The sequence below is a fragment of the Parasteatoda tepidariorum genome, chromosome 6, assembly GCF_043381705.1.
Source record: "Parasteatoda tepidariorum isolate YZ-2023 chromosome 6, CAS_Ptep_4.0, whole genome shotgun sequence".
In the NCBI taxonomy this organism is placed as follows: domain Eukaryota; kingdom Metazoa; phylum Arthropoda; class Arachnida; order Araneae; family Theridiidae; genus Parasteatoda; species Parasteatoda tepidariorum.
This window is the reverse complement of record NC_092209.1, coordinates 33,247,619-33,261,071: the sequence shown is the minus strand read 5'-3', so window position 1 is coordinate 33,261,071 and position 13,453 is coordinate 33,247,619. Positions and strand designations below refer to the sequence as shown.

The 13,453-nt window shown below is 28.3% G+C and overlaps 1 protein-coding gene across 1 annotated transcript in view; it reads left to right on the top strand.

The window, feature by feature from the left end:
* The first annotated feature begins 11,465 nt into the window (after positions 1-11,465).
* The window catches only part of LOC107456435 (ovochymase-1), a 35,459-nt gene continuing 33,471 nt past the window's right edge, over positions 11,466-13,453 (top strand). Inside the window, exon 1 of the mRNA XM_071181760.1 lies at positions 11,466-11,874. Within this exon, the coding sequence (XP_071037861.1) occupies positions 11,861-11,874 (14 nt within the window). The 5' untranslated portion in view covers positions 11,466-11,860. The remainder of the gene's footprint in view (positions 11,875-13,453) is intronic.

Sequence of the window (13,453 nt, the reverse complement as noted above, 5' to 3'; positions counted from 1 at the left end):
GTCTGTAATAAATTCCTCGCTGCATTATTGCATGTAAATTTTTGAATATAACAATAATGAGCCCTGATACTAATTATAGAATTAGATGTGTGCAAGATAATTGTTCATCTAGCAACTGTTTATCTAGCAATAAGTTAATATTGAATTTGAATAACCAAGGTTATTACACCAAAGGAATTTTCTCAACTATTTCAATTAAATAGTGTTTCTTCTCTCAACGTTTCAAAAATTTCTTGACTATTTTAAAATTCCAAGTGGACAGTTATCAGACTTCATTTTCATCCAAGAAAAATTTGTGTCAATTCGAAGAATCAGAATAAAGAGAAAAAAGAAGCTTGGCTTATTACATAATAATAAATAAAAGTAGACACTGCTTAACAAGTGCTTACTGAATTATACTAAATAGAATCAAAGAATAGATATTATTATATCTGCTGCTTGCTATACTGCTATACTTAGTGATAATTTCCTATATATATATATATCTGTGTGTGTGTGTGTGTGCGTGTGCGTGTGCGTGTGCGTGTGTGTGTGTGTGTGTGTGTGTGTGTGTGTGCGTGCGTGCGTGCGTGTGCGTGCGTGTGTGTGTGATTTTCTTGGTTTATTAATTTTATTAGTAAAGTGTATAAAGTCTTTTTTTGAGGTGTAAACTCTGCAAAAAAACAAGATATGTACAGGATGTGTAAATAAAAACGTAAGTATTTATTGAATTAATGACAGCATCTTAAAAATTTTAGGACTTATACCTTTTAGCACCTGAAAAAGATAAGAAATTTATGTAAAAATAATCAAATAACATTTATTGTCATAAGTTTTATGTTAATTCATCATAACAAACATCATCTTCTTCCGAGTTATTTAAATGTAAATCTTGATCACCACGTGTTGTCCTTAATGTCCTGTAAAAGTCGTGTTTAATTGGAGGTAAATACCATTCCCCTTCTTTTTGGTGTAAAAATACTACCGTAGTATTAAAAATGCTACGTTTGGAAACCCTGATGTTACTATGAATTTCTTGTTTTTCAGTGTTACCAACAAATATCGAAAGAAGAAGAATAATTTAATTTTTATTTCAAAGTTTATGTAAAAAAATATTGATAAAAGGTGGACTTATTCACAATGGCTTCTGAAATTATTATACAATATATTCAGAAGCTATAAAAATATCACAAAAGACAAAAAGAATAAAAAGAAGAAAGAGAAAAACGAAGAAATTTAAGAAAACTTTTTTACTGCTTTATTTACTGCGCATAAGCTGCAAGTAAATGCTTTTTATAAGAATTTAAAGAATGTTTTTATTCGTTACTTTAAATACCGCCTATGCTAAATAATTAGCGTATTTTAGTTCAAACTTTCAAACCTTTAAAATTGATACCATAATAAAAAAAAAATAAAAAAATAAAAAAAAACTATCACTGGATCAGAAGTTATTAAATGTTTGGAATTTTATTTTACTCTCAGAACATAAAGAAATGTTTTTTGCGTAAACTTATGGTAAAATTCTATTAGAAATTGAATGACGGATATACATTTCGTATCCCTTGTTAGGATTAGACCAATGTAATTCTAACCTTAATTTAAGAAACTCACTATATTCACTCACTCACTCTCACTATACTCATACGTGTCTAATATTTGTATGATATTTTAAAATACTGATTTAAAAGCTTAGAACATATTATATTGGACAGGTATTTATTTTACTTTTCATTTATTTTTGTATTTTTTTACGACGGTTTTTATTTATTTTTTCTTATTTTTTTAAATTTCATTTTGATTTTATTTTTATCTTATTTTCATTTAATTTTAATTTAATTTAAATTTATTTTTATTTTATTATTTTATTTTATTTTTGCTTTGTCATTTTATTTTTATTACTTTAGTCTTTATATTATTTTTATTTTATTTTATATTTTATTTTATATTTCATTTTATATTATTTTATTGACCGGAATAGCCTGGTTTGCAGGGTGCTGGACTCACATTCGTGAGAACAGGAGTTCGAATCCAGTCGGCCGAAGACTCCCCGTGCAGTAAATGATAACTGGTGCACGTTAAATCTGTCGGGTCACAAAGTCCTCAATGTTCCCATAGCAAATTATACCTCTGGGGGTACTTAATTGGAGATTGATCGTTCTCTGTTCGTTCAGGCCAAAATTACAATCTGTGAATGAATGAATGGGTTCACCCTAAAAACGATTGGGACGTATGGGTGTGGCAGAAGTCGAATTCTTGGCGATAGATGGCTGCACTTGAAAATAAGTTCAATTGCACCCCTTGCCATAAATAGCCCACTACAACTACAACAGCATTTTATTTTATTTTATGTGTATTGTATTTTTAAGTTTTATTTGATTATTTATTTATTATTTTTTTTATTTGCTTATTTTTCTCACCCTTCAGAGAAATTTGCTTTTACTGCACTATGCGAATTTACTCCCATGAGATTTGTAAGCTTCACCCCTCCCAACTTTTTAACGAAGTGATGATGCTTTTCTTACTTCATTGATTACACTAATCAACAAAACTGTAATATTATAACCTGTTTAGAGTTAACGTCTATTACTATCCATAATATCATTTCTGATACAGCAACTTCAACTAATATTTCTGCATTGCTTGCTTTTAATTTTTGAGATGTTTTCAAGCAAATATTTCTTTTTGGTTGTTTGTTGATAGGAAGTCAGTTTATTTTTAAAATATTTTGAAACTATGTTAAACAGTACTTAAAAAGATTATTCTCACAAACTTTTAAAAAAGTGAAACAATTTTGAAAGATTTGAATAGTGTTGAAGAAGTATAGAAAAAAAAATTTAAATTTGATTTATTTACAAATATAGTAAAATCATTATTATACATAAATTTATGTAACTTGAGTTTTATTTCAATCATGTTGGTACTTTTTAAACAATTGATAAGTATTCGAATCCAATCAAATTGATCCAACAAGATCGAATCCAACAAGAATTCTTTTTATTGTGATATTTACGAAACAAATACTCGTGTGAAAGCTACGCGAAAGCAGTCACGTAGCTGTACTAACCCGAAGCGATTTTATGTGGAATTTTGATTAGCAATTACGGTCGTAGAGTTCAGTAAAGGGATAAAAAATTAAAACTCCTAATTCAAATTTTTTGCGTAATTTACTTATAGATTTTATGCGTCAGTTTCATTCATAGTAAAAAATGTAATTAATTCTAAGCCTGCTTGAATGTCTCCATAAATAGAAATTGAAATAAATGTATATATTCCATACGAATCCATACGAAATAATGATATATATTCCATACGAATCAACGAAGAGAGAGTTTCAGTCTTTACATATTCTGTACTGTATAAACATAGAGTGTTTTTTAGTTTGTTCAGGTTCAATTATGTATAAAAAGAGAGAAAGTCTCATTCTGTATATGATCTATACTGAAAAACATAGATAGAGATTTAGTCTGTTTATGTTCTATAATGTTTAAGAAGAAAAAGTGAGTCTCAGCCTGTATATGATCTATACTGTTAAACATAAAGTGAGTCTCAGCCTGCATACGATCTATACTGTTAAACATAAAGTGAGTCTCAGCCTGTATATGATCTATACTGTTAAACTTAAAGTGAGTCTCATCCTGTATATGATCTATACTGTTAAACATAAAGTGAGTCTCAGCCTGTATATGATCTATACGAATCAACGAGGAGAGAGTTTCAGTCTTTACATATTCTGTACTGTATAAACATTGAGTGTTTTTTAGTTTGTTCAGGTTCAATTATGTGTAAAAAAAGAGAAAGTCTCATTCTGTATATGATCTATACTGAAAAACATAGATAGAGATTTAGTCTGTTTATGTTCTATAATGTTTAAGAAGAAAAAGTGAGTCTCAGCCTGCATATGATCTATACTGTTAAACATAAAGTGAGTCTCAGCCTGTATATGATCTATACTGTTAAACATAAAGTGAGTCTCAGCCTGTATATGATCTATACGAATCAACGAGGAGAGAGTTTCAGTCTTTACATATTCTGTACTGTATAAACATTGAGTGTTTTTTAGTTTGTTCAGGTTCAATTATGTATAAAAAGAGAGAAAGTCTCATTCTGTATATGATCTATACTGAAAAACATAGATAGAGATTTAGTCTGTTTATGTTCTATAATGTTTAAGAAGAAAAAGTGAGTCTCTGCCTGTATATGATCTATACTGTTAAATATACAGTGAGTCTCAGCCTGTATATGATCTATACTGTTAAACATAAAGTGAGTCTCAGCCTGTATATGATCTATACTGTTAAATATAAAGTTAGTCTCAGCCTGTATATGATCTAAACTGTTAAACATAAAGTGTGTCTCAGCCTGTATATGATCAATACTGTTAAACATAAAGTGAGTCTCAGCCTGTATATAATCTATACTGTTAAACATAAAGTGAGTCTCAGCCTGTATATAATCTATACTGTTAAACATAGAGTAAGTCTCAGAGTTCAATTCAATAAAATATTCCGAGTTAAAAATAAAATTTTCATTTTGACATTGTTGTTTGAATAACAGATTAAAATTTATTTTTAATAGGGAGGTCTTATTTTCGAACGGTAAGGAGGAAAATCTTCATCAAAACACTCTACATCAAATGATGCAAACAAGGTGAGAATGACTTTGACAGCTAAAGAAATTATTCTTTTCGGAATGAGTTGTTATGACCCCCCTTTGATCGACAGAATGAATTCATAGGCACTTTAGCACAGCAGGTAATATTTCCCTTCCTGAAAGGTTACGGCTATGTAACTGTGTCAAGTCCCGTGTATTTAGATGTGTAGCAAAATAGGAAGTACTTTTCTAAGTAAATTAAATAACTTTAACTCGTTAACATAGCTGGTTGAACTCGGCAAACATAAAAATAAAGGTCACCTTCAAAAAAAAAATTATGCAAAAGATGTTTTAATTTTTACATCTGGCAATCAAATCGCTAGGTAAATAGTTTTTAATTCTTTCGTGAAAATCTTTATTGAATTACGTCATTGTGGGGGCTGATGAATCATGCATTGTAAATAACGTTTGATCCTGTGTAAATCTCATCACATGCTTTAAACAGGTTTACAAAATGTCTTTTTGTAAATACGTTTAAAGCATGTGATGAGATTTATTAAATTGATTTTTACTATTGATCTAAAATCTTATCATGAAGTTTATTGTTGAAATAAGAATTAAAAAATGCTCCTCGCAGACGATTTGGAAATAAATTTTGAGATTATAAGTTTTTAATAATTAGGTACTCGCAACTCATGAAGAAAAAACACCGCTGAAATCACGTGGCTGTGCTTGGCATGTTAACGTTACACCTATTTATAAGATTGGTTTTTACTATGTTAAAAAAAAAATTTCGGATTAAATTTGGTCTGAAAATTAATACATTTATAATAAACAAATCCTAATCGGTGTAACATTAACACGCAATGCACATTCACGTGATTCGTCACAACCACGTGATTTCAGCACTATTCTTCTTCTTGAGTTGCAAGTACCCAATTAGTTTTAGCTATTGCAATTCATTATTAATGTGACCTATTTAAAAACCTTTTTTTTTAAAACTAAAACTAACTGATTACGATGAGGTCTTGATGTTAAAAATATTTATTTGAAAAGAGTTATTCGTGCCAGAAGTGAAATCAATTTTAAATTTATTTAACTTTTACTGTTCTTTTTAGAAAAATAACAGACATTCCAATTGTATTAAGAAATAAATTTTCGAAATTTAATGCATTAAAAACGTAATAAGATTTAAAATGAATTATCCGTACCATTTATCCTAATATCTATGATTTAAACTAGCTTAACTTTTTCCCATTTATAAGAAAACAATAACAGTCGCTCACAGTTTTTAAGAAAATGTATATCTTTTAAACTTAATGCATTAAAAACGTATTGCTATTTAAAATTAAATATTTGTACCAATTGTCTTTTTAACTATAAATTTTATTCACTTTTTCTTCCCTTTTCTAAAAAGTAGCAGCTGTTCTTCAATTTATTTATTCAATCAATTTATTGTATTATAATTATTTATTATAATGTTACAACCAATAAGCGCGATTTCTGAGTACAGTCAGGGTTCAAGTTAAATTTTTTCTATATTTTGTCGAAACGTCCCTTAGTGTCAGTGACAGAGAAAATTATTTTCTTTCCCAAAATTCAAATTAATTAAATAATATAATGAAAATTATAACGACATGTATGCCACATTGTTGTCGTTTTTTTTTTTTTTTCATTTTTTGTCAATTCTTTTGTGTGTTAACATTAAAAATATTTAACGGTTCAAAATAATTGAATAAAGGCGTAAGGTCCTATCTGAATTTTTTATTTTATTTTATATTTCATTTTATAACTGTCGCTGAACAGCCAATCCAATTTTTAGGGTTTACGACTACTAATGTTCAACTCCGTAGCCTTGTAATTTTGAACCCAATCCAGAAGACAAGGGAACTCCTGGATACAAGTATTGTAAGAAAGTTGCCTTCGTGGAGGACTTTTTGATGTAACCCGCATTTGCGTTACATGGAGAGGAAAGCCTGCCATGGTAAAGGTACTCTAATCCATGATTCGTCTACCACTTAGGGTATTTTACGTCAGCACTGTGGTCGGTGCAAGCCGGATGCGGAATTCGTATCGACTAGCCATCGCTGGGATTCGAACACGGTTTACCTCATTGAGAAACGAATGCTTTATCCCCAGAGAAATCACGGCTTTGCATTTGTTTAGAAACGTTTAGATAATAGCTCACACTTCCTTTTTTCTATCTAAATTTCTCTCTACATTAAAAAAAAAAAATTTAAATGCTGTCGCATCCACCGTTGTTGGGGGAAGGGTCACCTTAACGTTGCATTTTGTTTTAGTGCGCATAAACTATAATATTATAAGACTTAAATTTGAAATTATTAAGGTGTTTAGAAAACTGTTCAGGGATTAAGATAGAATTAAAAAAACTATTCTATAATTAGTTCGAGAACTACAGATTTGAAATTAAAGGGTCGTATTTGCTTATGAGCTTAACGCAGAGTGTTTTCGAAATAATTTGTTTGAAAGTTAATGCAATTTTAAGTGCTTTTTGCGAATTTTTCCTCAATTGCTTTTGTTTTACGTTACAATTGGCTTTGCTTGTCGAAATAAATAAGTCTTAGGAACTTGAAATTACGACGGTGTGTAGAGAAATGTTCAAGAAGTTTGATGGAATTAAAGAAAAATTACGATTCTATTATTAGTTCAAAAATTATTAATGTTAAACTTGTAATAAAAAAAAAGCCATGTAGTACTATCTATTGACCGCTGAAATACAACTACAAAGTTGAAATTTGTCAGGCTGATAGGACCATTTCGAATTATAATTTAACGAGAGTTTTTTCTTTCTTTTCGAAGTTCTTATTTCCTCAATACTTCTATTACAATTTTTGAGTGCTTTTTTTTTCTTCCTTTTTTTCTTTAAGTTGCATCATTGTTGTATGTTTGTAAAAAGTTATCTTTTTCATTGTTCTGACTAAAAAGTTATCACTTTAAGTAACATTGTAAAAAGTTATCGCAATTTTCATTTTTTAAGCTGGAGCTTGACTTGCAGTCAAAAGTAACAAAACAAAACAAAAAAAATAAATAAATAAATAAATAATCGAATAAAAAATAATAAATAATAGAAATAAAAGAGAGGTTAGATGTTGCTGATATAAATCTGTACATTTATAGCGAAATGTTTAAAAATATTAAAATTGAAGAGAATAAAAAACCGTTTTCAGTACGAACTGTAATTTCATATAAGGTAATCGTTATATAATGTAAACAAATAATACTTCTAATTAATTATTGCTTATTGTGTACAGCGCGCCAAAAAATAAATAAATAACGGACCACCCAGAATAACGTTTGATCTAATGATCGGATTTTCACGTTGGTTAGAAGGGGTGATCTCGGATGCGCTAAATAATTAGTGCAGACGATATATTAAGATGCGAAGTCCGACACAAAAACGTACTTTCTCTGAATAAAGATGCTTTTTTTTCCGACGGATTCGAACTTCTGACCCCAAGAAACTGGGGATAGCCGCAATCTGGGAAATATGGTCTCCATAGTTGATTAGGAGAGCGATGCAAAATCTGGACCCCTTAATGATAATTTCACTTTTTGGACAGTTCGTCATATCTGGAGAACTTTTTAAACGAATTTAAATTTTTTGCTCACAAATATGAAATTCGTCTTTCCAAAAATATTTACATGCAAAAAATAAATTTTAGTAAATATTTATTATTTTTATTTTTTTATTTAATAATAGTCGAAAAATTTCAAATTATAATGAATGCAAATTTTTACGTCATTTTACACTATGTAAATTTACGTAGCAAAATGAAAAATTTGGGCGAACTCGGTTCCTGATAAATCAAATTTAAAGAAATCGAATATTTCAAATTTGATTTCTCAGGAACTATTCAGTTGATTTCGCTCAAATTTTTTATTTTGCCTTTTAAAAATACACGCTTTGAAATGACGCAAAAAATTGTACACCTTATAATTCAAATTTTTTTTTACTACTATTAAATACAATAATAAAAAATGATAAATATTTACTAAATTTTACTTCTTAGATGGAATTATCTTTGGAAAAAACGAATTTTTTAAGTGCGTGATAAATTTTTCAATTCACTGGAAAAAATCTTATGATATGACGAAATACGCTAAAAGGAAAATTAAAATTAAGGGATCCAAACTTTGAACCGCTCTCCTGGTCAAACTATGGGCACCATATCATCCAGATTGTGGCTATTCCCTCTATATTTTGAGGGCCAGAGTTACGAATCCATTGAAAAAATGGTTTGTTTATTCAGAGAAAGTACGTTTATGTTTCTTATTTCGTAGCTGAAACCAGACCAGAGACATTGCGATAAAGAATTATTCTGATATTTTTTATTTTCTTCGACGGCTTACGCGCTTGAAGCAATGCTGTCTAGTTGTTTTTATACACGATGCATGAAAAGAAATTAAGACTTCATTTTGTTGTTTTTTTGTCTTCTTTTTTTTCCTTCTTCGTCTTCTTATTTCGTTATTTATTTATTTGCTTAATTTTAGTAATACAATGCTTCGCAATGATCATATTTGAAGTATTTTCCTTTGCAATTTTGATGAAATCAACGTGTTAAAAATTTTATCAAAACTTTTAGTGCTGCCATCTGTTGAGAATAACTTTATACTCATGCATGACCCACAGAATCTTTAGTATTTGCAAATAGATTTTATGTTTCAAGCCGAATCAAAAAATATTTTTTTAATATTCTCCATGTAAAATAAAATCTTTGTTTCAAATGATAATGTCTTATATTTTACGAAATTTGTTAAACACTCTTCATTTTTTAAGTTCTCAGATCCATGATCAAAAAAGGAAAGCAAAGATTATATTTGTCTGTTTTTAAGTGTAATTTATGACATTTCTAACATCTAAAGACATTTCAAATAAAAATTTTAAGGGCAGAAAGCCGTTGCTGTACTATATTCTTAGCATCATCAATATCAAAGGTATGGACAATGTGTATTTATCACTATCGTAGTAGTAATAGTAAAAGTAGTAGTATTGTCATTATTAATATTGTTATTAATATTGTTATTATTATTTTTATGCTTGTATTTTCATTAGGGGCCTCGGGGCACTGTTAGTTTTGGCTCTGCCACTAACAACAGAAAGGCTCCTGTGTGTTTGCAGACAGTGTGTCCCCTGATGAAGTGCTGCTCTGTAAACACACAACTTTATTTAAATTTTATTTAAATTTTATTTAATTTTATTTAACTATTTTTGAGTAATTTTTATTTAAATTATTTTTGAGTAAATTTATATTATTACTAGTTTATATGATTTGAATTTGGTTTTAGCTGCCTTGAGCGCTATTCCAATTTGAATTAATGTATTTAAGGTTGTTTTCATTTTTACCTTCTGTTTAATTAATTTCACTTAAGAATTTGAATTTACGTTTGGATAATATTGTTATTGTTAATATTAATAATATTGTACAGAAACAGTGATTATTACAATTTGAGCTATAATAATTATTATCATCCTGGTTGCAACAAAATACAGCTGTACTAATCTTGAAATAAGGTCTGTATTTTGTTTCTTTTTTTTATTAGGGTATTTTTACCGGACCTAATGAAATTCTACACTTCTCGTGGTAAAAACTGATTTAGCCATAAAAAAAATTTTTAATTTCAATACAAATTGAAATGTATGCGAATTTTGCATAAAAAATAAGCTACCATTTGTTTTCTTTTTACATAAAATATTTTCTTAGCAATAAAAACAATCTTAAAAAAATCCTAAAATTTTCCTAAAATTTATCGATTTTTTCCAGAACTTTTTGTTGTGCACACGAATATCTAATGTCCGTGTGGGAATTTTCTGAAAATGAAATAGGTTGCTTTCAAAACTAAAAACTCTGGTATAACTTATAATTTTTACCTTTCACCGGAAATAATTTTTTTATTCAAAATATCCCAGGTATCCTCTTTAGATAAACATGGTCTCACAACCACAAGGGACCCTAGTAAACTACACTCAACTCCTTAATTTTTTAGTTTAGTTTTTTTTTTTTTTACTCATTTTTTATTTATTTATTTTATGACATCGTATTTCGTTAATGGCAACACTAGATTTATATTACGTTTTCTGGAGTAATTAATGTCGTCTGCGTTTGGTGCACTCTGATTCTTTTTCCCATAGACTTAACACTCAACTAAACTTATAGGCTCGTTCACTACTCAAATTGTAAAGATTGGTGTAGGTCTCCCTTTTTATTTTGTAGCCTCTTAAAAAACTTGGCTTTATTTTCTTTAAATTCAGTTCACGATTTTGCATTTATACCTTCCATTCATAGAATTTTATGATTTTTTATAATTTCCTCATTCCAATGGCAAAATTTTACTATTAACTGTTAGATATAATTAATGAAACTTATCTCGTGGCCTATTTTTATACCTGTCTCCTATAATCTAGGGTCGAATTAAACAAGGGGAAAGAACTTTCCTGATATGAAGGTCACATATAATCTCCCCACGAAAAATACTGTTTACCCCCCCCCCAAGATAAACCCCTCCTGAACGATCCCTTCCCGCTTTTTCTGGAACAGGTTGAAATATCGAGAGATATAAATTATTCTCAATTATCTCAAACCTGCAAAGAGCTTTTCGATGTAAATGCGAGAGAAAATAGAACACCCCCTGTAATAATAATAAAAAAATAATTTAAAAAAATGCAGATAGGAAGGAAGCGGAAGAAATTTCTCTGTAAGTCCAGTAGTGATTTTCCAGTAATTTCTGTCAAAAGCATGGATAAAATCTTATCTAATTTATTGCCATTCCTTAGAAGAAGAAAAATTACAAAGACCTTACTTTTTTTCTTTTTTTTTTTTTGTTATTATTTTATTTACACTCTTTGGTATACTTAGTTGCCTTTATTTTTTTGTTTCGTGAAAATGTTTAGCTTTCGTCAGGTAAACACGTAACACCACGACCAGTGATGTCATTGAAAAGTTTGTTAAAGTTTAACATTTTAAATGAAATTTTAAAGCTATTTTGTTAGTATTTGTTTAGTTTAATGGTACTGATACAATGTGAAAATGTGTTTTATTGTAATATTTATAGATAAATGCGAATATTACTTTGTTTCACTGTTTCTCGGATATTTTGCACTGATAGATCATGTAAAAATGTCACCACTTTTTCGTAGATAAAGAATAGCTATGAAGCTCTAATTTTGCCAAATGCCTAACGAATTGATAACCAATGGCTATGAATCACTGGTAAACATGATAAAAACATTAGTATTTACACACTAAGCACGAGGAGTCAAACCTTAAGCAACATGAACCAGCAAAGGTAAGTTATTGTGCATTTTGTTTTCAATTTGGAACTAATTTCAATTGTGTTATTTTTTTCAATTAAATTTAAATTTAATATTGTTCTTTCAATTTTTATTCGGAATGCATTTTTGTTATTCATTCCTTTTGAAAGTATTAAGACTTACGTATCTTGTGCTTATGTGTATTAATATATGATGATTAGATACATTAATTACATAATGATTATATTATATATATTATTAATTAATGTACATTAATTATTAAAAATTAATAATGATAATTAAAAAATATTTATTCCTTCATTCTTTATCGAAATATATTGAAAGCTTTTTATTATTAAAGAAATACATAAAATATTAATGCTTTTATTGAATTTTATATTACTGTTGTAAAGATTCGATTTTCTATAAAATAATTATCTTCTTTCGGTACACATTTTTATGGAAGTACATAATATAATATATTCATATATTGCATTCATATATTAAAGATATGATCTCATATATTAGATATATGACTGTTTTATAAAAATATTTCATTACTCAATTCTATATTACCATAGCTAATAATCGACTATCTACTAAATAATTATTATTGGTACCTATACGAATTTAATGCATATATTTAGCGAGAAATTCCTTCATGTTTTGATGAAGATGTTTTCCTTCTTTCGGCATGCATTATTATGGAAATACATATTACATAAATGCTTTATAAAAATTATTAACTTTTATATTACTATTACTAATAATCGACTGTCTGATAAATAATTATTACTCGTACCTATACGAATTTAATACATATATTTAGAGAGGAATTCCTTCATGTTTTGATGGAAATATTTTTTTGGCACGCATTATTATCTAAGTGCATAATATGCAAATGCTTTACAAAAAAAAGTTTATTATTAAATTCTATATTTCTATTACTAATAATCTATTATCTGTTAAATAATTATCGCTGCTAATAAATTTTTTGATGCATACATTTAGAGAGAAAACCTTCATGTTTTGATGGAAAAGTTTTTCTTTTTTTGACATGCATTAATATAAAAATACAAAAAATATATATATGTTTTATAAAAACAATTTTATTATTAAATACCATAAATTTCTCGCTAATCTATCATATGTTAGATAGTTATCGATAGTAAGAAAATTTTTGGAGTATATACGAAGTGAAATTATTTTATTGCCATATTTTATTTCCGCTGTACCATTTTTTATTTCCGATGTTTACAGTAGAAATTCATAAAATGTAAGTGTGTTCTAGATATATTTTGTTATTCTCTTCTATACTAATATAACAAATAATCAATTTTCTGTTAAATCTATGAAGTGAAATATTAATATTTGGAAAATACTATTTGTGAAATATTTGGGAAAATGATACGAAATCGAGGCAAAACTACATGAGCATTCAGTATATGACTGAAATATTTTGTTTGCGAATTGTTGCTGTACCCCTTAACTGTAACGCAATTGGAACTTTACAGCGCTTGCCCTAAAATCTCTGAAATTCACAGCATCACTAATAGGTAGAAAATAAGATTAGTGTTATGGTTAACGCAAAACAAACGGTATGCGAAAATTCTC